Source organism: Salvia hispanica, chromosome 2 (genome assembly GCF_023119035.1).
Source record: "Salvia hispanica cultivar TCC Black 2014 chromosome 2, UniMelb_Shisp_WGS_1.0, whole genome shotgun sequence".
NCBI classification, from domain to species: domain Eukaryota; kingdom Viridiplantae; phylum Streptophyta; class Magnoliopsida; order Lamiales; family Lamiaceae; genus Salvia; species Salvia hispanica.
In genome coordinates this window covers 1751985-1775453 of record NC_062966.1, presented here as the reverse complement: position 1 = coordinate 1775453, position 23469 = coordinate 1751985, and the positions used below count along the sequence as shown (strand labels likewise).

Here is a 23469-nt window from a genome sequence, read left to right as displayed (position 1 = left end):
GTTAAGGCATCCTCTATCGTTCTTACTTCATTCAGATTGACTTGGCTTATTAAAGGAAAAGGCTTCTAAGTTGAAATACCTCCTATTTTCAATTACTTTCACTAAGGAGATCATGCCGTATTGTATTCACTGGCTCATGCGACACAAACAAAAACTAGACCTAAAGACTCTTATCATGCTGACAAATACATGCATTGACTCCTCTCCCCCTCCCACTTCACTCAAGCTTGACCCCAAGCCATCGTCGTGAAGGGTCACAGAGAGATCAATGCAACACACAACAAACAATTTATGAAAATAAAAACTTCTCACATTTAGACCGAGCAACGGGCTAAGTGGGAGAAGACACAACAAAACAGAAAACATAAACTTCTCACACTTAGACCAAGCATTGGGCTAAGTGGGAGAAGACAAACACAGATGGCAAATATCAAACAAACAACAAAAACAAAGAAAAATAACTGAAAACAGAAATTAAAAGTTACTTGGTCATGGGGGTGATTCACTTCTGGGTCTGGCTCCCTCGAGAGCCAGATTGGGGTGGGATTCCGGGTCGGGTCATCTTCACTTTCTTTTTCGCCGGCTGCTCCGGCTCCTCTTCTTCCTGTTCTGGTTGGTCAGATACTGGCTTCCTGATCATATGACGAACTTTGATTTCGTTGGGATTGACACTTGCTTGGGCACGGGTGGGGAGACCATCTGCTTGAGCGGGTGCGGTGCACGCTGGGCGGAGGAGCTGCTCTGGCCTGGTGGCTTGACCTCGCTGCTGGACCCAGGAGTTACCTTCGACTGGGTCAAGCGGAGTGTCTTCTCCAACCATTTCAACATCTTCATTACAAGCTCCACAGCCTCCGTCATCCGCTCGTTTTGCTTGGCGGACTTCACCGCCAAGTCTGCAATATTGCCCCGCAGGGTCTTCACCTCTTCTCGGCTCCCGTTCAATTCTTTCCTTATCCCCCCAAGCTCTTTCACTATTTCTCTCCTCATCACCTGCATTTCTTTTCTCACATCCTGGACATCCTTTCTCAGCTCCTCAACCTCTTCACTTGGCATGGCCTCCTCAGCCTCTCCAGCCTCCGCTTTCACCTTGTCTCCTACCGAGTAGAAGAAGGTCTTGGCGCCGTGAGCTTGGAGCAACCCCTTGTTGAAAAAGTAATCAACACTGAAAACCTCCGGGGGCTCGCACATGACGACCAAAGGAGCGGCTTTGGCTATCTTCAATTCAATGTTCCGCTGGAGGTAGGCGCCGAGGAGGTGGCAGGTATACATATGACGAGCAGGGTTGCTTGTCATTTGGTGGCATGCTTGAGCCAGCCAATAACCTAGATGCACCTTCACGCCCTTTGCCATGCACCAAGTGAAATAGAGGTCGGTAGTTGTAAGAGCTGAATTTGCAGTTCCCATTAAGTTGTAGCTGATAAACGTCTGAGCAAAACGGAGGATTCGGTCCTCGATGTGAGAGGCTTTTGAGTAGCTGGACTTAAACGTTCCTGCCTTGGAGTGGGTAATCAGTTCCCATGATGCCTGCACTTTGAAACCCGGCGTATTCTTCGGCACACCGATCATCCTCTCGTTCCATATTCCTTCATCATCCTCAGCCTGGGTGAACAACCCCATTCTCAAGGACCATTCCCGGATGCTCATCTCGTGTTCTTCATTAAAAAGCCTGAAAGTTATGGAGTCCGCGTCAAGATCAGAGGTGTTCTTTAGCCGGAATGTGGAGAAAAACTCCCTTGCTAGGTCCACCGGCACCTTCTCCTGGCTGTGCTTCAGTAACCACTCGAATCCGATTGAATGAATACATGCGCGGAAGTCCTCATCGCATGCAATCATTTTAAGCTCTTTGGGGCTGTACTGCTTCCCAGACTTAGCCATTTTCCCGGCGCTGCATCTTTCCTTGTACACCGTGGCCCGTTTCTGATCGTCGAACTGCCTCATCGACTCCAGCAGTTCCTTAGTCAGCCATACCTCCGGGCGTCCTGGAATAAACTCCTCTTCAGATTCTTCAGATTCAGAGTGTGGCTCAGGAGTAGGCTTGTCTTGTTCCTCGGTCGAGGGAACGTCGGTCACTGGGGAAAGGGTCTCCTCAACCTCCTTGACGGAGGGAGCTTTCCTCGACCGTGTAGACGGGGTCGCCGCTGCCTTTCCTTTTCTTGCCCTCTCCTTGGCCAGGCGACGTTCCTCTGCCTCTTCAGCATCTGTCCCTCGAGCAGGGAACTCCTCCTTCTCAGAATAAACCAAGTCATCAACCTCGTCGAGCAGACTCCTCCTGGCTAGTCTCCTTTCTGCCCTCTTATCTATCTGGGGTTCGTCTTCTTCCTGGTCATCCACCAGGTCCACATCATCCACCATCGGGGTCGCCCCCTCAATATAAACGGGGGTTTCCCCTCGACATCACTTGGGGTCGCCCCCTCTTCCATAGGTTCAGGGGTCGCACCCCTGAAATCCGTTGGGGTTTCATCCCCAGTCTCCATAGGGGTTTCCCCCTCAGCCATCAACTCTCGAACAGGGGTTTCCCCCTCCACAACTTCTACCACAATAGGGGTTTCCCCCTCAACAATCCTTTCCAAAATAGGGGTTTCCCCCACAGTACTTTCTTCTCGAACAGGGGTTTCCCCCTCAGCATCTCTCTCACCCTCAGAGTTAGGGTTTCCGTTACCTTGTTGTTCGGTCTCCACCTCCGTTTCGCTGTTCTCTTCTGCCCACCATCTGCCGGCCGTTCATGCGTTGCCTCTTCTGTATCCGCCTCCCGTGAAGCGGTTTCTGCATGTCGAGATCCAGAATCTTGAGGTCTTTCTTCTTGGGAAAGTGCTGATTGTGCCGCCGAATCCTCTGGAATCGTAGTGGTGGTGTGGCCGCCGCGGGTGTCATTAGGCTGGCGGAGAACAGAACGTAGACTTCCTTCGCTTTCTCGACGCTACCTAGTTTTTGCGTCAATTCTGCCAACAGAACTGCGTCATACGCCGTCGGCTGCGAACTTCCGGTGCCCTGAGTTGGATCCATTACTGTAGATCTGAAATCAAAGAGAAACTTGGTCGAATTTGGTTAGGGTTTGTGTTTTTAGAGAGAGAACGAAAGTAGAGAGAAGGAAGAGGAATATGCGGTTTTCGTCGTTTGGGATTATTGGAGAGAGAAGCGACGGTTTGCCTTTTCTGATGAAAAGATGGTGCGGTTGCAGGCGTGATGTAAGCAACCGTACACCTCCCATAAATATCGGCCAAATTTGAAATTCAAATTATCTCAATCCCTCCTTGACCTCTTCCTCCAGGCTCTCCTTGACTTCTTCTTCCAGGCTCTCCTTCCCTAGCTGACTTCCCTGACCATGACCCTATACTTAAAAAAATTGAAGACGCCAGACTCCTAGGTCAAGGTTAGAAAATAAAGAATCGGTTGTCCTTTGGAGTCTGGTACTTCTAAAATATTTTTGCGAGATTTAAATTGTATATACTATTTTTTTGGATTTTCCTTTGTTTGAAAAGCAGTTAGACTATTTACACCTTCCTTTTGAGTATTCCCGAGATTCCCTGGTTCAGTGCATATTTCCAAAATGTCAACCAATTTACCTGACCCAGGAATTCATCGAGAATACCTCCTCGTCTGTCTAGGTGATAGTAGAGAGTGCGCGTAGTGGCACTTCCTCCACTACACACAACTCAGAATTATCCCTATAGACTTTCACTCTATGACCATTAACAAGAAAAGGGACCGAGTTAGAGGTACTTCCCTGGATCTCTACTGCTCCGTTTACGCGGAGGCCGACGATGGTATATGGACCGATCCACTTTGACTTCAACTTCCCTGGCATCAGCTTGAGCCGGGATTGGAAAAGTAGCACCTTCTATCCCACATGGAGTTCCTTGACCCGGAGATTCTTGTCATGCCATAACTTCGTCCTTTCTTTGTACCACATGGCAGACTCAAACGACTCCAGCCTCAATTCCTCCAGTTCTTGTAACTGTAACTTCCTTTTTTCTTCACAAGCCGAAGGCTTCATGTTCAACTCTTTTACTGCCCAGTACGCCTTGTGTTCGATACCCACAGGTAAGTGGCACATCTTGCCAAACAAAAGCCTGTAAGGCGACATTCCAATAGGCGTCTTAAAAGCAGTTTTGTAGGCCCATAATGCGTCACCGAGCCTCTTGCTCCAGTCCTTCCTTGACGGATGAACAGTCTTCTCCAATATTGCCTTGATTTCGCGGTTAGAAATTTCCGCTTGGCCATTAGACTGAGAGTGGTACGGGGAAGATACTCTATGGTGAACACCATATTTCTTCATCAGAGCCTCGATGGTGCGATTACAGAAATGCGTTCCTTGATCTGAGACGATGGCTCTAGGAACTCCATATCTGTTGAAAATATTGGCCTTCAGAAATTTCGCCACTTCCTTCGATTCGCATGTTGTGGTGGCCTTAGCCTCTATCCATTTAGACACATAGTCTACCGCAACCAATATATATGTGTTCCCACAGGATGATGGAAATGGCCCAATGAAGTCCATTCCCCATACGTCGAAAATTTCGCACACAATCACCGGGACCTGAGGCATCTCGTCCCTCCTTGAAATTCCCCCTGTCTGTTGGCATCTCTCATAACACTGACAAAACTCAAAGGCATCTTTATTGAGTGTCGGCCAGTAAAAACCGTTGTCCAATACTTTCCTTGCTGTCTTCCTTGGTCAAAAATGACCTCCACATGCCAAGGTGTGGCAATGAATTAGCACATCCCTTTGTTCCCATTCGGGAATGCAGCGCCTAATCACTTGATCTGAACACATTTTCCACAGGTAGGGATCGTCCCAAAAGTAATATTTAGCTTCACTTTTAATCTTCATCTTCTGGGCCCGAGAAATTTCGTCTGAACTCGGCACCTCTCCCGTGACCAAGTAGTTAGCTAAGTCAGCAAACCACGGTTCTGCGTTAAGCGTGCGCTTCCCTTTATCAGTTTCTCCTAGACCGGTTAAAGCCAAAACTGCTTCCCAACTAACCTGTCTAGGAAATTTCCCTAAATAATACAAATGCTCTTCAGGGAAAGCATCGGGTATGGCTTCTTCCGTTTCCCCTTGATGAATTCTGCTCAAGTGATCGGCTACTCTATTCTCCGTTCATCTTTTGTCTCTCACTTTCCAATCAAACTCCTGCAAAAGCAACACCCAACAGATTAACCTCGGCTTAGACTCTTTCTTAGCTAGTAAGTACTTTATTGCTGCGTGATCCGTGAAGACTATAACCCTCGACCCAAGAAGGTAGGGTCGGAATTTTTCAAACGAGTATACGACAGCCAACATTTCCTTCTCCGTGGTGTCATAATTCTTCTGAGCTTGATTCAAAGTCTTGGATGCATAGAAGATCACATAACTTTTTCCTTCAATCTTCTGTCCTAGGACGGCTCCCACAGCGAAATCACTCGCGTCGCACATTATCTCAAAAGGGTGATTCCAATCTAGCGCTCTGATAATTGGTGCTGATACGAGTCTGTCCTTGAGCAACTGAAATGCCTTTTTGCATCCTTCATCAAAGACGAATTCCATATCATTGTGCAACAAATGAGTGAGCGGCTGCGCGATTTTCACGAAATCCTTTGATAAACCTTCTATAGAAACCCGCATGACCCAGGAAGCCTCTATGTCACGACCGCACTTTGCTAAGGATAGCAAAGCCTGTAAACCGTGACTATGGGTGGGAAATAAGAAGAGGGGAATAGAAAGGGGATAATAATGTCGAAATATTCACTTTGAAATAAAGGGAAGACAATTTCAGATAAACTTTTAATCACAAAAACTTGTATGGAAATTTTACTATTCAATAATTATTTATCAGAGTATAGAAGAACAATACACAGCGGAATGATGCGGTCACATGTATGGAGACATGCACCGCCAAGAGCCTCTACTTAAAATAAAAGGAAAATCATAACTCTGCTCAGCGTTCTCCACCGTCACTGCTCAACCTGTACATTTAGAGTATACATGCATAAAATGAAAATATTGTCATGCCATCACAGTAACACTCGAGGGTTTTCTGTTAAAAGGCCCGAGCTTACTAAATTCTTTGTGAGTTAAAGTTCGACTGATCAGTCTAAGTTCTTTCTGTACTTTTGCCATATCTGAACACCAAGTTCCGTGGAGATGGTGCTCTCTCACGGCCACCTACCTTTTTCTCCAGCCGGGGAGGTGGCCACCTCCCACGGCCTCCATAACTTTATTTGTGACCCGTAGAAGGTGGCCACCTTCCACGGCCACTTGTGTACACTAATCCGAGTAGGGACACCACCCTCACTTGAACACGAATTCGATTCTTACGTTCCAACCAAACAGATAGGCATAAAACAAATCATTTATGGCAAGACAACATCATTTACTTAAACAACAAACATAGATTCACATTTTTATATTTTCATCCACATTAGTATGTAGGATAGAAAAGTTCACCTCATTCGCTTAAATTGCCTAACTTGAGATTTCTTACTCCAACCTCAACTTGCTTGCAGAGATAGCATTTTCGCAAACAATATAATATGCTAAATTAGCTTCTAGAATCAAGTAACTAAAAAAAATATGTATGCATTCTATATGGGTGTTTATTTTATCTTTCGCTCAATTAATTATTCGAAAAGAAAAATTAAGTTGTCTAGTTTTAAAACGTCGTTTTAAACTCCTTTTTAAATTTTTGGCTGCCGCCCAGCCATTGGCACTCTCCGAAATTCTTGGATTAAAACTCCAGCCCAAACATTAATTGAATTACAAGTTCAAACTAATTATTTTAACCCACTCTTATTCCTCCAATTACTTTAGGGAAACCCAAAATAAGTAAAGGCCTAAAATTATACTCTCTTCTCCACTATCCGTACACCTCTCCCCCTCATTCATTTTTTTTTCAAATTGAGAAAATCCCCAAATTGAGAAATCCCTTCATCCATCGTCTTCTCCGAATCTCATCCACACGCCACCGCCGTTCTCCCTCTCACTACCTTCCGTTCGAGAACGCCGTCGCACCACCACCAGTCGACTGCACAGCGCCGCTGCTGTCACTGTTCCGAGCAGCCCACGCCATCTTACGCCGTGGAATCACTGTGGCAGCGCCGCGACAGGCGCCTCGCCGTCGACGCTGCTGCCATTCCGCCATCGCCGCTGACCAGTTCGAGGAGCAGTTCATCGATCCTCTCCAATCTCCATCAACGGCTGTTCGGCAGAGACCCGATTCACCCCGAACGGCCCCGAAACCAACCCGAACAGCCTCGAAACAACCCCGAACAGCCCCGAAAGATAAGTTCTTTATTCAAATTATGTTTCTTTCGTATTTTGATTTATTTTCCGTGGGGTGTATTCGGTTCAAAAGATTGAATTATTGCAAGCAAGAGGTGATTCAATTGTTGATTGCTCGATTGTGTTATTGATTTAGTTCTCTGTGTGGGAGATTGATGTATGACACTATGCTATGATGACAAGATGATAAAGCTCATAACTTATGATTGAAAGGGAAGGTCTATACCTTCTGTCGAAGTTGAAATGTGGTGTACACTACGGAATTTGTTGGGCCGAAAGGATGAGTTCCTCAGATTTGGCAGCTTCGGTTTTCTTAGATTGTATGAGAGTGAAACAAAAAGGGTAGCAGTTTCTTCTACTCTCTTCCTCCCTCTCGGCTATCTCTTTCTTTGGTTTTTTTTTTTTTTTTGTGAAAGTGAGAGTGTGAATTTAAGAGAGAACCAATCTGGAAGTGATTAGGATTAACTCCTACTTAATTGGGTGGTTTAATGGCAATTAGTGACTGAATTAAACAGTGATAAATCCTCATGATTAGGATTAATTAGGATTAATGTGGGTGGTTTGCTTGCAGGTAACGGCTGGATGGAAATTCTTGAAGATTCCTGCTGAAAAAAAAACGTGTAGCAAAGGAAGAGAGACACGTGTAGCAAAGGAAGAGAGAAGGATTTGGCTCAAAGTCTATCTCCCACAATTTTATTCAATTTCATTTGGACTCATTTATTTATATAGCCCAACTTGTATCTTTTATTTATTTGATTTAGTTCATAGAACTAAAGTCAAATTTGTAACATATAAACACTGAGCTTTATTTAATTGAGAAGTCCAGATATTTACTTCATATTTTGCGTTTCTTTTATTAATTAAAGTTTACGGAAGACTTTAATTAATTTCTTCATCTTGTTCCCAACAAAGATTAACATCACCCAACGCAACCAATTAATATTTAGTGTTGTTCTAAATATTAATTCTTCAAAATCGATCGATGATTTTAATCACGCGCAAAATTAAATATTATCTTTTTTTGTTTTCTTCACAAATTCCATTTTAAATCACTATATCGCATTCAATGGGAAAAATTTTATTATTCGAAAATCGCGGGTGTTACACTCTAACTTCTTTTTGGTTAGTGGGGTAAGATAACCTTGATATTACATCTACCTTTGCTTTGTCTACTTGTATTCCTCTTTCAGAAACCACGTGACCCAAGACAATGCCTTCTGTCACCATGAAGTGGCATTTTTCGAAATTCAAAACCAAGTGTTTCTCCTTGCATCTTTTCAATACTAGGTCAAGGCTGGCCAAACAAGTGTCGAATGAGTTCCCGTATACGGTAAAATCATCCATGAATATCTCAATGCATACTTCCAGCAGATCCGAAAAAATGCTCATCATACACCGCTGGAACGTTCCTGGTGCATTACACAATCCAAACGGCATTCTTCGGTATGCATATGTACCAAAGGGGCACGTGAACGTGGTTTTCTAATTACTTCCAACAATTCCTTCTCCTGCTCCTCGGTCAGGTTACTGTTGACTATTACTGGGAATGTCTCATTCACTTCCAAGTAAGCATATACTTGAGGCCTGGTGGAAGTGTCTTCAGTTCCTTCTTTGTTTCATTCGTCTCCTGGGGTAGCGATTTTTTACTGCAATATCTGGCCATGCCTCCTTCCCCAAACCCGGGAGAATTCTCAGGCCTGCCCACGTGAAATTTGTTCCCCTAGATCTAGTGACTCGAGATTCACCTGCAAAACTCCATGATGGCCTCTGTGAGTTCCTCATCTGTCAACTCCGTTGTGTTCATTGCTGCACACCACCCTACAACTTCTCCGTCAATTAAATGGCTCAACTCCGAGTTGTCAATTTGTTCTGTGTATCAATTCCGTCTCAAGATATTCTTGGACCAGGGGGTTAATAACATCAATAGCATACAGATTCTCAACATCTAATGGCCTTTTCATACCCTCATCTATGCTAAATGTATATTTTCCCCCATTATAATCTAAACAAATTGTTCCATCGAAGACATCGATAATGGTCTTAGCAGTACGCAAGAATGGTCTCCCTAAAAGTACGCCACTAGACTCAGCAGACTATTTATCATTCATCTTGATCACATAGAAATCAGCAGGATACAGAAAATCATGTACTTTAATTATGACATTTTCCAACACACCTTCAGGACAAATGCAAGTTCTATCTGCTAACTGGATTACCACCTTGGTGGCGACCATCCTAACCCCTGTTAGCTTCTTGTAGATCGAAAGCGGTAAAACATTTATAGATGCCCCTAAATCACACATAGCATGCTCGACCTTGATGTCCCCTAGAGAAATGGGTAATGTGAACATACCTGGGTCTGTGCATTTCGAGGGCATCCTTCTCTTTTGTATCACAGCAGACACATTCTCCCCGATCACAATCTTCCCGTCTGGCTTGGTCTTTCCTGCTATGAATTCCTTGATGAACTTGCTAAAGGCAGACATCTTCAGGGCTTGCAAGAATGGCAGGTTGATTTCTAGCTTGCTAAAAATCTCCATGAGATCCTCTGTATCATCCTTCTTTTTCTTTGCTTCCCCCCGGTATGGAAATGGTTTTGCTCGCTTCACTGCATTTGTGGAACTCCCAGCCTGGGTTTCACCAACTTCCCTGCTTCCTTCCTTGCTTACTAACTCAGGTTCTGGATCTAGGAAAAATGGGTCACTTGGTCGAGGCAGAGATCCCCCTAAATCTCCCTTCTGGAGGTCATCCTGAACAAGGACTTCTCTGGGTCTAGGGCTAACCCCTTGAAACACTTGACCTTCCTTCCCTTTATTTGCCTGTGTGGGTACCTCCTCGTCAATCTCCAGCGTCGGTCCTTCATAGCCTCGCCCGGATCTCAAGGTGATTTGACTAATGTTTGCTTGGTCTGGCGGCTTGACCGTGGCAGGAAGTTTCCCTTCGTTTCCCCGCATCTCATTCAAAGAGACTGCGATCTGGGACAGTTGCTTCGCCATCATATCCATGGCGGCTTTATGTTCCGACTGAGCGTCTTGCAATTTGTGCACCACGTCGTTGTTGGAATGCAAGTTATTCTGCATGAACTGCTGTGAATTCACTAGGTCGTGGACCATGTCATCCAAACTCCTTTGTGGCCTGGAGTTGAATTGATTAAAATTTGATCCTTGACCTTGGTTCTGCCGATAGTTCCCTTGATTTCCTTGGTGGTTGTTGTACTGGCTGCTAGACCCTTGATTCCCCTGGTGATTTGGTTGGGAATTCTGATAGTTCCCCTGGTTATTCCTCTGGTGAGGTGGCACATAGGAGCTCCCTGGATTGTTCTGATTCCTATTTCCCCAATTAGTATGGTCCCGATTCCTGTACCCCAGTTGCAATTGCCCTTCTTGACTTTTCCCTGACCGGTTGGATTGCCTCTCCGGAGGGTGTGCATAGTTCGTGATCTGCAGTGGGGGTGGCTGACTTTGATCATTGTTAGTCCATCTAAAATTGGGGTGAGTCCTCCATGGGTCATCCCTTTGTCTTCCTTGGTTCCAACTTCCATCCGGATTCCAGCTCCCCATCGAATTTGCTTGGGCTTGGGCATTCCCCTTCACAGGGCTGACCGTAATAAGGCTGAAGTTGTCTTTCCCCTGGACCAGGGGTTTTTTTATTTTCTGCCGGAGCATGAGGGTTGTACTTCTCAATTGCATTCAGCAGTGCTTTCTCCAATTTATCTATCTTGTCTTCCACCTTCTTGTCATCTTGTTCCGTTACTGCGTTGGCTGACCTCCTTCTCAATATGCTCCGCGGGTTATCATAGGCCTTCTTCGCCTCAATCAATCTTCCCAAAGTTTCTCTGGCTTCACTTGCTTTATTTTTGGTAAAATTTCCCCCGCTTGAGGAATTCATCAAGTCCTTTGACTCAGGGTTCGCACCTTCGTAAAACAGATAGTAAGTCTCCGCTTCAATCATCCTATGATTCGGACAAGCATCCAGCAGTCCCTTAAACCGGGACCAATAAGAGCTCAGAGACTCATCATATTCTTGGTTGCACTCCTGAATCTCCTTCTTCAAGGCATTCGTCTTGTTGGACGGGAAAAAATAATCCAAAAACTCCAGCTTGAAATCCTTCCATGTGTTAATCGAGTCTGGTGGGAGCCTCAGCAGCCAAGTATTAGCCTCCCCCTTGAGTGCAAACGGAACTGCACGTAAACGGTAGTCCTCCTCAGTCGCCTCGTTGGGGCGCTTTTGAATGCTACACGGCTTACTAAACTCGTTCAAGAATTCGTAAGGACATCCGTTCCTTCGTCCAGAGAATGTGGGCAAAACTCCGAGCACATTTGTCTTGATATCAATAGACCTCCGGCGCGGGTTTGAGACTATTACATGGGCGGGTTCACCGTCGAGATGTGCGGTGAGTGACCCTATCTCCGGATCGGGATCTACTAAATGAGCCATATTTGGGTCTTCCTCCTCCTCAGTCTCGGAATGCTCTGTTTCTGTTGACGACTTCGGGTCTTCTTCTCCTGACGAATTCCACTCCTTCTCACTTTCTGATTCGAACGGAAATGGGTCCACCGTCCTTAAACCTGACCTGGTGGTGATAGTGGACGTAGACTCTTTGACTTACCATTTGTATCGGCCGCTCCTGACCCAGATGAACTAGCCCAACTTCCAGAATGGAAGCCCGTGTTCATAAACTGTCAAGAAAAACAAAATAACAGAAATTAACTATTTACACCAAATCCTCAAACGCGATAACAATAAACGCCATCCATCCCCGGCAACGGCGCCATTTGATGCTACTTATTCTTGTTTAGACTGCGTGCACAGTAGGGAATAACAAGTCTCCTAGGTCCAGTGAATCCACTAGATCACAAGGTCTAGGAACTCACGGATCGTTGGAAGATCTCGGTCGTCGGACACACAGAATACCACTTCAAAAACCCTCAACCACGTATACTAAAATTTAGCACAGGGAAGTAGGGATCGATCCCACAGAGATGGATGCGTAATGAACATGCTCATGGATTTGGGAACTATTTTTGGGTTGGCTGCTGCCACGCATTTTTGGATTGAGGAAACTAAACTAAATTTGGAATCGGAGACTGCTATGCTAACAGCTAGATCTAAGAAACTATTCTAAATTACCTAGACCTGGGAAATAAACTGACGGTGGGGACCATGGCTGAAAAAGCATAGTACGGACGAAAAGCTGGAAAAACAACTAACTAAAGTACTAACTAACAGCGACATCATCTTCTTCAAATCAAATTGCATAAAACTCAGTAGAAACAGGTATGAAACGTAATCGGAAAACAATGCAGACTGGATTTAAGCAATTTAGCGAAGAACAATTAAAAACTAAACAGATCTACGGCTACTAGACGAAGTAAGACAGAAAGGAAATAGAAAACTCAAAATTCATGCACAACTTGAATCCCCTGTTCAGATCCAACCTTGGATGCTAAATCCACTCCGGATCCAAGCATCCGACACAAACTCCGGCCAAAAACATACCCATAGCTACAGAATCGCCCAACAACTTCCGATCAACAACAACAACACAGATCTACCGCCGTATTCCCCAGATCAAGAACAGAATTGACCAAAACAGAGAATAACATGTAACTGCCGAAATAAAACTTCAAACAAAACAGAATCAACGTAGATCAACACAAGATAACACCAATATGACAAAAACAACTGAATGCATAGATAATCGGTAATAACAACAACCAAATCGACTTCCAAAACACGAAGTTCGAACGAAATAAAGTGCAAAAACAGAATGTAAGTAGATTGTTTCTTCGCCCTTCGCAAGGACGGTGTTACGCCTGACTTTCTCTGAAGATGAGACCCTTAGAACCCTAAACTACCCCAGAACTCTCATTTCCCAAGTGTGTGTTTTTGTGTATGATCTAAGAGCAAAATTCGTGTATATGCGTGTGGTGCATGCTCCTTTATTTATAGGCGTTTGAAGTGGGCCCAGCGAGGTATAGATAGTCTTTGTTGCCCTCAGCTATTGACTCCCTTCTTCTAGCCATTCTTTTCCCTTCAGTTCTGCTCACTTTCCTTCATTTCCTTCGCTAGTCCGTTTCCTCCATCTTCCCCTGCATCTAGCGATTCTGTCACACACCTGGCTTAAAAAATGTGTTAGACCCAGTAAAATATAGTGCTTTCACCACATAACCGATGCATGAAATTAGCCTTATCAATGCTTTTCTACGGAGCAGAAATAATACCTAATTAATTCTCCAAAGAATTGATGATGGCTAGCTACTTCTTCACGTGACGCTTTGAATACTAGACAACGGATCTTCTCTCTGGTTCCCGAACTGTACTCCAATATCAGTGTGGGCTGATCTCACCGAAATACTAGGACTTAAATAAAGAAGACAGAAGAAATACTACTCCTAAGAGGAGAAAACTTTCGATCCCTTCTAAGAGAGGGGGATGAAAATTTGATGAAATATTAATTATGATTTATGTCTCCTTTATTCTCCTATTTATATTAAGTTCCTTTTGGGCCCAAACAGGGATCTATGAAAGGTTTTGGATATGGGATCATCCAATTTACTTTTTACTAATTAAATTAAATTGAACCCACAATTTAATATAAGCTTTAATTGGAATATTACAAGTAGCCACTACAGAAGTAATATTGAACTCTCCCCATCCAAATCCGAAATTATAAGTAATCCGGGTTTTCGTTTTAACTTTCATTTCTCGTGCTTAAGATAAAAATATCCATCAATTAATTAATGTCTGCTATGGACTTAATTAATTAATTTCTTATTAATTCCAAGTGTGGACTTAGCATGAAACGCTTATTTATTATTCATAGACTGATCAAACTCCAACTAGCTAGCTTCTGAATAATAAAACCTTGTTTCGCGCTCCTCTTGAGGACATTTTCAAACGAGACTCACCTCGCGCACGATTCAATATAATATCAATCCTAGCACCGCTAGATATTAATCACCACTACCCAATATATCGGGGATTATTGGGTTGCGAAAAACCCGCACCATTTGATAAGTCAAAGTAATGCATAATCAATACCGCATGCTCAATGCTAACCTACATTGATTAAGAAACAAATATTTATCAAGACCTCGTCTTTCAGTAGATAGCACAAAGACAAGTCTTGCTGTTAGATCCGTTCAGTGTTTTACCACACCAATGTCATCTTATTTCAGTAAAGCTTAGAAATATGCGGACTGACATTGCAACCTTTCACGATGGATAATCTAATTCCATCTAGGTCATGAAATTCTTCTTTTTCTTTGTTTAGGACTGACCGTGTTACCTTAAAGTGGACGCCGCCCACAACCGGTCTACTAAAACAAAGACTTAGACTTTGTTAAGTTAACTTATACATTTAAACATGCAATTAACATCCATTGAATGTAAAACATAACAACATTATGACAAAAATAATTTATTTTATTCCTTGGAAAATAAAATAAGACTTTCACAGTATTCAATCACTCGAAACGTGATTTCTAGTATACAAACTCTAACAGTTTCTTGGAGGTAGAACAACTCATTCTCGCTTTTAGATTCCCATCAATGTTGATGAAGATTCCAGGTGCAACATAAAACCTGGGAGTGTGCTTGCTGAACTTATTGTTAGAGCTAAGCTTATCATATGGGATGAAGCTCCGATGATTCATAAACATTGCACTGAAGTTGTGGACTTTTAGAGATATCATATGTGTATGTGATGAGGGTAGCATGCAGAAACCATTTGGTGGAAAAACTATCATTTTTGGTGGTGACTTTAGACAAATCTTGCATGTTGTTCCTAACTATAGTAGGCAAGATGTTGTGAATGTTGTTATTAACTCTTCTTACCTTTGGAAGAATTGTACGATTCTGAGGCTTACAAAAACTATGAGACTGTTGAGTGCCGCATCTTGTGATGAAGCAGAACGTTTGAAGGAATTTTCTTCTTGGGTTGCTTCAATTGGAGATGGCGTTCTTGGTGGTCTAAATGATGGTGAAGTGACTATTAGTCTTCCTTCTGACATTATATTGTCTAATTCTGGTGATCCTTTGAAAACAATTGTTTCGAAGATATATCCATGTTATATGAATCATGAACAGTTGAGTGATTGCTTGCATGATCGTGCTAAACTTGCTCCTATGTTGGAGATTGCTGACGAGCTTAACCAATTCATGACGTCGTTGGATCAGTCTGAAGGTCGTCTTTATTTGAGCTCTGATAGTATTGCCAACTCATAATCGACATCGGGTGGTTTAGCTGAGTTACATTCTATTGAGTTTTTGAATAAATTGAAGTGTTCAGGTACACCTAATCATAAATTGTTGCTGAAAGTTGATATTCTTGTGATGCTGCTAAGGAATATAGATCACTCGAATGGATTATGTAATGACACAATATTGCTGATTACACGATTATGTGATTATGTTTCGGAGGCACAAGTGTTGGCTGGCCATAATGTTGGGGATAAAGCTTTGATCCCTTGAATGTCTTTGATTCCCTCTGATCCAAGGTTGCCATTCAAATTTCAATGACCACAATTTTCTTTGAATGTGTCTTATGCAATGACTATTAACAAAAGTCAAGGTCAATCTTTGGCTCATGTTGGGTTATTCTTACAAAAACCAGTCTTCAGTCATGGACAATTGTATGTTGCTATATCTAGAGTTACGAGTCGTGCAGGTCTGAAGATTTTGGTTTATAAACATGAGGATGATGACAGTAGGGGTGATTCGACTATAAATGTTGTTTACAAAGAGGTTTTCCAAAACTTATGATTTATGAACTATTGGTTTTTGTAGATCATATTTTGGTGAGATGTTTAATTTGTTCCTTTTATTCGGTTGTTACTTTTTTGCCTTTATTTGCACATGTTTTATTTCCTTTCTTTTTCTATTCTGTATTTATTTTTACCACTAATCTTTTATTCTAACTAATTCATACTCTTTTATCTTTATTTACACTTAATTTAAAAATCTCATGTCCCGTGCATAGCACGGGTGTTGACACTAGTATGTATAACACCAATGTAGAAATTTTAGTATGAATGGTAAGAGTATTGAAGACTGATTACATGAAGAGGAAGAAGAGCAACACAGGCCGAGAGAGGAAGAAGAAGAACCACGTCCAAAACAACACGAACTCATCGCACTCCGGACGAGGAGTAAACTCAACGACCCAAATACTTATAAAAGTATGCTTAGTCTTGTAGTTCGTCGACTTTAATTAATTATTAAGTATTATTGTATTCACTCCGTCACATAAAAAATGGGTCTATGATATGACACGAGAATTAAAATAAAATTGATATAATAAGAAATAGGAGGAGGAGAGTAGTTAAAGTAGTATAAGTGGATAGTGAGACCCATAACTATTAGTTTATCAAATGTGTAATGCCAAAATATGTTTGTCAAGTTTATCGCAGCCGGTTAGTATGTTAATGTAAGCAAGGAGGGACCAACAATTAGTCAATGAACTAGAGGTGAAGTAAAACAGATCAAAATTTGATCTCCAAAGCAATTATGAAATAGAAATCTAATAGTATCAAAAGTTAATTGTATAGACTCTTAAACTTTTCTCCTTTTTTTTACATATCAAAATATTCACGAGATAATGGGACTTAAAAACCCTAACTAACAAAAAGTTTTCTTCAAAACCTACATAAACAAGATCAACACATGTGTATAGGACGTTAATTAAATCTTGTTTATACCTTTATATTTTGCATGATGAGACTTAGGTAGAATACGCTGCCATTGTGGAGAGTTTTTCTAATATGGATCGTCTATACTGTATTTCTTTCCGTTGCTTGATTGTTTGATTATGGCTTATTAGAGATATGGTTTATCTAGTTAAATTAGAGTCAAAATAGAATTATAGTTCTCTCCGATATTTATTTTTATACTCTTGTTTCATTAAGAAAATATATAAAATATCTGCTAACCTTATAAAATTAAGGCAATAAGAGTGAACATCGTTAACTGTTTCCTCTACTTATCTTTTTGTTTGCCTATCAAAAATCTGTAATCAAAAATAACATTTTGAACTCAAAAGGATTCTTACGATAAATTAAATCATGTTTAGGTAATATTCCTGAGCATTCTCATATTCTTGTTTAATATGGAAAACATATAAATATCTGCCAATACCATAAAATCTAAACGTATCTTCAAGACTTGAACTCCAAGAGTCCGTCCGAGAATTAAAATCATGTTTTGATAACTTCTAACTTATAGTAGTACCATAAAATATCTGCTAACCTCCTAAAATTAAGGCTATAAAGTATTATAAAAGGAAAACTTTACATAATTAGATTTAATCCTAACCTGACTCTGTATATACTCCAATTCGAATTCAGCTAGAAGAGTTGCATTCTAATAAGTGCCTATATATACCCACATGCATTATCCATTCATTCTTAACAAACATACTACGAGTATTACTATTAGATCGATCATTCTCTTTCTATTTTCTTGTCTAACGAATGAACAAATGGAGTCTGAGGCAAAATTGCTTTCGGAATTGTTCTTCGAGATTCTGAGCCGAACAAGTTTGGAAACGTTGGAACAATGCAAATCCGTTTCAAAGGAATGGAAACAAATCATCTACGAGCCCACTTTTATCCCTCTCCATTCCCAACGAACCAATTCCCTCTACGGCTATTTCTTCCAAACCTTGAAATCTTCGAAATCCCACTCCGCCTTCGTCTCCACGGCCCCCGGAGCCATCAATTCGACGTGGCCTCGCAACGAGGGCGTCGAAATCCTAGCCTCATGCGATCAAGGGATCCTCATCTGCGAGAGAGGAATATGCCGCAACAAGCGCTTCTACGCCTGCAAGCCCGCCACCGCCCAATGGCAACCTCTCCCAAATCCCAAACTCCGCTACCAAACCAAATCCGTCGCCGTCGTCGTTGCCCGTTCCCATCCCCTTCGCTACGTCATAGTTCGATTGTACTCCTTAGGGAGCCAGCTCCACTGCGAGATCTTCGATTCAGAGAGATGGAGATGGGAGAAGATCGATAATTCGCCTCTCTACGGAGAGATTGTCATCAATTGCTCTCCCTCTGTCACCACCGCAGGCCGATTCGTGCACTGGCTCACATTAAACGACAGCGTGCTGACGTTGGACGTGGAGAAGAGGCGTTTTCGATGCTCTGCGCTGCCAGGATGCCTTCCCATGTGTAGATGGACGTTGCCGGCGTTGGTGGAATATGAAGGGGAATTAGGGTTTATGTGTCAAGTTGAGGAAAAAGAAGATCGTAGCGAGATGGAGGTGTGGAGCAATGGAAAAAAGAAGGCGGTGGTGAATATGAGAGATATAGGTTTGGGTTTGGATTTGCAACACCCGGTGGCGGTGGAGTTTTGCAGTAGCAATGTGGTTTTCATAAGAAGTATGGAAGGAGGTGGTTTTTATAATATGCAAAATCGCAGTTTTAGTAAAGTTGAAGTACCTTACGATCTTAGGATTCCGATGCAAGTGTTTCGATTCAGATCTGATTCACAAATTGTCCATCTCAGAGGTGGTTGCCATGCTTCCAACACAAGAAGAAGATAGTGGCAGTGGCGGAGGGAATTCAAAACAAGGGGAACGGTGGTATCCCCAAAAATTTTTTTTTTTAACTACTTTTATTATATATATAATTTTATTAGTAATGTATTTTACAAAAATTTCCAAAAGATAGATATAAATATTGAAGAAAGAATCATTTAAGGAAATAAATTAGAATATAGACTTGCTTTAGTCCTAGAGATGGCTTCTCTTCTTTTGTCAACTTGATATATTCATGGAGGATATGAGAAGAGATAATGACATTCAGAATTTGCAAGATTTTAGTTCTCTTTCAATGAAGCTTGTTAAAACAAAGAGGGATGTGGCTTACCCCTTTGTCTTTTTGCTTATCAAGTTGATTTTGATTCTTCCTATTGCTAGGCAAGTGTAGAGAGAGTATTTTTTGGAATGACATTTTTTGAAGAATAAGTTGCGAAATAGAATTGGTGATCAACCTTTAAATGGTTATTTGGTGACTTTCATTGAAAAAGAAATGTTTCTACAAGTCTCTGATGATGATATATAGCTCATCGCTTTAAGGAAATGAAAACTCGTAGAAAAATAAATTAGATGTTATGTATAGGTTTTGGTTTATTTTATTTTAAAATAAACGAGTTCAAAATTTAATAATATTTCAAATATTCTTTTACCGCTATTTTCTATTTTTTAGTGTTATGTAATTATTTATCATACGACTCGTACCCCCAGATGACAAATCCTGGATCCCCGGTAAATAGTGGCTTGAGCCCATACTATATTTTTGTAGCATGTAATTTTGGTAGTATGGCTGTTGTAACTTTTTAGTCTTAGTTATAGTCTTTGCAAATTGCATTATTACTAACGTATTGCAAATTGTTTCATAGCAAATTGCATTCTTACTAATATTGCTAGGCCTGCTTCTTCGGCCGGTTCCGGTTCTATCCGATCCGGTTGACCGGGTACCCGGTTGCAAAATCTCATGAATCTCGGAACCGGAACCGGATCCGGAACCATCCGGTTCCGGTTTGGAACCGACCGGGTAAGAACCGGCCGGTACCGGTTTCGAACCGGAACCGATTTGTAGTTTTAATTTTAATTTAAGTATACTAATTAACGAAAAGTTGTTTATTATTTACCTAATTTTAATCTGACACCAAACTAGATTTAACTTATACTCCCTCCGTCCCACTTTAGGAGTCCCGGTCACTTTTGCACACCCGTTTTGTAAAATTCATAAGAAATAGTTAAAGTGACGAAATTATAAAGTAAGAAAAAGAATAATATAAAGAAGACTCTTATCTACATTATTCTCTCTTTTACTTTATTATTTCTCTACTTTAACTATTTATTATATTTTTTTACAAAACGGGTGTGTAAAAGTGTTCGGGACTCCTAAAGTGGGACAGAGGGAGTATATAACAAAAATTACATTATCTCCACTTAGTATCAAGAAATTTGATTCTCACGTTAGCCCACGAGTTGTCTGTGATGTCAAACCAGAATTACGGTATATTCTTTCGCATGTTTCCTCAATTAGTAACCTCCACCTTGACTCCTCTAAAAGCTTTCATGATCTGTTAAAATTATTTTTGTTTAAAGCACTCAAAGTATAATGGTAAATAATGATCCAAACACATAAATTGGAAAATTATATTGTCAAACCAAGAGTAGCATTTATTTTAAGCAATTTCAAAGTAGCAAAGGAATACATTCAGTAATACTAATGAATCAAAACCAACCTTGATAATAATAAATGAATTACCGTTAATTACTATATTTCACTTTTAGTAAAAAAAAAATTAATTTAATATATATTACTTGGTTCCGGGTAAGAACCGGTCGGTTTCGGGTAGAACCGGAACCGGAATTTATGAAAACGTTAGAACCGGTACCGGAACCAGAATCGGATTCTTCGGTTCCGGTTCTTCGATTACCCAATCGATTCTGGTTCCGATTCCGAGTACCTGAGAACCGGAGAACCAGTTAAGCAGGCCTAAACATTGCAATTGTGCTATGGGATGCAAGAATGGGCCTTTGATTGGGTCAAGTTTTACTTCGTTTGGGTTATAATTGCTGATTTTTTCCTTTATTTTGTGGGCTGATAGTTTTGTGCTTAGAGTCCACATTAGTACCGTGTTTTGGATTATACTTTGGATGCATTTCTTTTGCTCTTAATATTTAGATAACCAAAAATTAGATGGATTTCAAATAATGGTCTGGTTTAGTCCATATAGTACTCCCTCTGTTTTTTTAAATAGAAACTTTTAAAGCAACACGAGTTTTAGTGTAAAACTGATAAAACAAGAGAGAGATACAAAAAAAAAAGTGTTAATAGAAAATGGGTCACATCTCATTAATGAGGATGAAATTTCCTTAAATAGAAAATTTCTATTTTTAGGGGAGGACAAGAAAGAAAAGAGTTTCCATATTTAGTGATCAGAGGAAGTATATATTTAAAATAAGAGTGAACTACATAAATGGTACCTGATCTTTCACTTTCACACGCAAATGGTACCTGATCTTTATTTTATATCGTTTTTGGTACCCAGTGACAAAAATAACCCTAGGTATCAAACATGTGATTTTTTTGTTATGGAGGATATTTTTGGAAATTTCCATTAAATAGTACTCCCTTTGTTTCGCCATAGTTGAGACGAAACTTTTCGGCACGGAGTTTTAGAAATTAATATTGGGTGTGTTAAATAAATAGATAAAAAAGTAAGAGAGAGGAAAAGGTAGAGAGAATAAAGTATAAAGTGAATAAAGTAGAGAGAATAAAGTAAGAGAGAGAAAAGTAAGAGAGAGAAAAAAAGGTTACCGTATATAGAAATGACTCAACTATGAAGAAACTTCCCGAAATGGAAAAATGACTCAACTATGAAGAGACGGAAGGAGTATCAAACATGTGATTATTTTTTTTCTTCTTATTTCTTTTTTCTTCATTTTCTTCTTTCTTTTTAGTATTTTATCTTCCTTTTTTCTTTCTTTTTCTCCTTAGTTTAAGTTTCCTTTTTTTCTTTTCTCTTCTTTTTCTTCTTTCTTTTTAGTGTTTTGTACATACATCTAATTGCATTCATAATATAAATCAAGAACAAAACATCTAATTAAATTAATAATTTAAAATAATTAAATTAATTAAATATTTTTTATTGAATTATTTGATACTCATTTTAAGGTTGAAACACCTAACTAAAAATATTCAACTCTTAATATCATTATGAATACAATTCATAATTTGAAAATTTTATTAAGACTAGTGACAGGACTAGAGTAGACGTGCGGTGCGGTGTATGTCACTCGATCTAACAGGTTCAGAGGATTCGACTAGACTTCAGAGGCTAGAAGATCATGAAACTATCAGAAAGGGGTCGTTGGGTGCACTCTATTCCTTCAAAAACCTCAACCCACTATACTACAACTTAGCACAGGGAAGTAAAGGATCGATCCCACGAGGACGAAGGTGTTACGAAACTGCATTTGAGGATGTTTTGGGAAAAGGGGTTTGGTTGCTACCACGCAATTTTGTGGGTCGAGAACTTAAAACTATTGGGTTTGAGAGATAGAAAAACTTAACTCTACCTACTGGGTCTAAGAACTGAGAACGTACGGAACATACATGACTTGGAGAAACTGAGATATTTTAAAGTTCTAAGACAATTGGGGTAAACTTAACTAAACGGACTTTCCTAATTTGGACGAGACAAGCATAAAGCGAAAAATAGAGACAAGTTTCCTTAAACTACCAGGGTCTGGAAAAGCATGCGAGAAAAGTAAAAGAGACAAGGCAGATCGTCTTGACAGGGCCTGGAGGACATGCGGGAAAAAGTAAAGTACATGCGAGAAAAATACTTGACATAAAGCAGATCTGGTTTTTAACTACCAACAACTTCATCTTCTTCGGGAATCAAACGAGAATAGCAGATAAAATAGAGTATTAAACACCATGAAAACAGAGCAAACTTCAGATCTAAACTTAAAACAAGAAATTAAAGCCTAAACTAACAGATCTACGCTACTGGACCTAAAGGATGCAGAAACAGAAAGTAAATAGCCATAATCATGCACAACGTAAACAGCAAACACCAAATACGCGAAACTCCAACTCAAATACACCACGATTCAACAACTCCAGACATCTCCATACGCAAATTCCCAACCTCCATCAACAAACCAACAGATCTCAGCTCCAAACATCCAACAATAAACAAGAGCGAAAGTAAAAGCATAAATAAAGATCAACTCAGCGTGATCCAACAAAAGCAAACATAAACTTCCATAATAACTAGAAATAGGTCTGAATCCAGTAGATCAAAGCAAGAACTAGAGTTATCAAACTTAAAACCAACAAGTTCTAACAAAAGCAAGTAAAGATTGTTTCTTCGCCTTCACAAGGCGGTGTTACACAGCAAAATAACAACGATGATGAGAACCACGGTGGCCAGAATCCTCCATCTCCAAGTGCGCAGTGAAACGAAATGAGAAGTTTGAAGTGTGGAACTAAGGCATGGAACGAAAGCTTGAGCTAGGAAAGTGTAGAAGCGGCTCTCTTTGTTCTTCAAGGTTGAGCTCTTTATATATGTAAGGCTCTGATCCCTAGGGTATCCCTCTGGTGATTTGACGCTCTTGCCCTTAAGTAAGACTCTTTAAAATAATCTGCTCTCGCTCCATTTTGCTCCTGTCGCCAATTTTT

General features: G+C 40.8%; 2 protein-coding genes and 1 long non-coding RNA gene across 3 annotated transcripts; 2 read left to right on the top strand and 1 right to left on the bottom strand.

Annotated features, from left to right (window-relative positions):
- Positions 1-3235: 3235 nt before the first annotated feature.
- LOC125205212 lies at positions 3236-5605 on the bottom strand. Its single transcript, XM_048104034.1, has 6 exons — positions 5356-5605; positions 4868-5001; positions 4325-4573; positions 3906-4225; positions 3564-3642; positions 3236-3328 (listed from the first exon to the last, which is right to left on the bottom strand). Exons 1-6 carry the CDS (start codon positions 5603-5605, stop codon positions 3236-3238), a joined length of 1125 nt encoding a protein of 374 aa, XP_047959991.1.
- Positions 5606-6894: 1289 nt separating this feature from the next.
- On the top strand, positions 6895-8099 carry LOC125208251. The gene is made up of 2 exons (XR_007174075.1): positions 6895-7603; positions 7833-8099. It is a non-coding gene; the product is annotated as an uncharacterized LOC125208251 (long non-coding RNA).
- Positions 8100-17741: 9642 nt separating this feature from the next.
- LOC125205211 lies at positions 17742-18806 on the top strand. Its single transcript, XM_048104033.1, has one exon. The coding sequence runs from the start codon at positions 17742-17744 to the stop codon at positions 18804-18806; it is 1065 nt and encodes a 354-aa protein (XP_047959990.1).
- The last annotated feature ends 4663 nt before the right edge of the window (positions 18807-23469 follow it).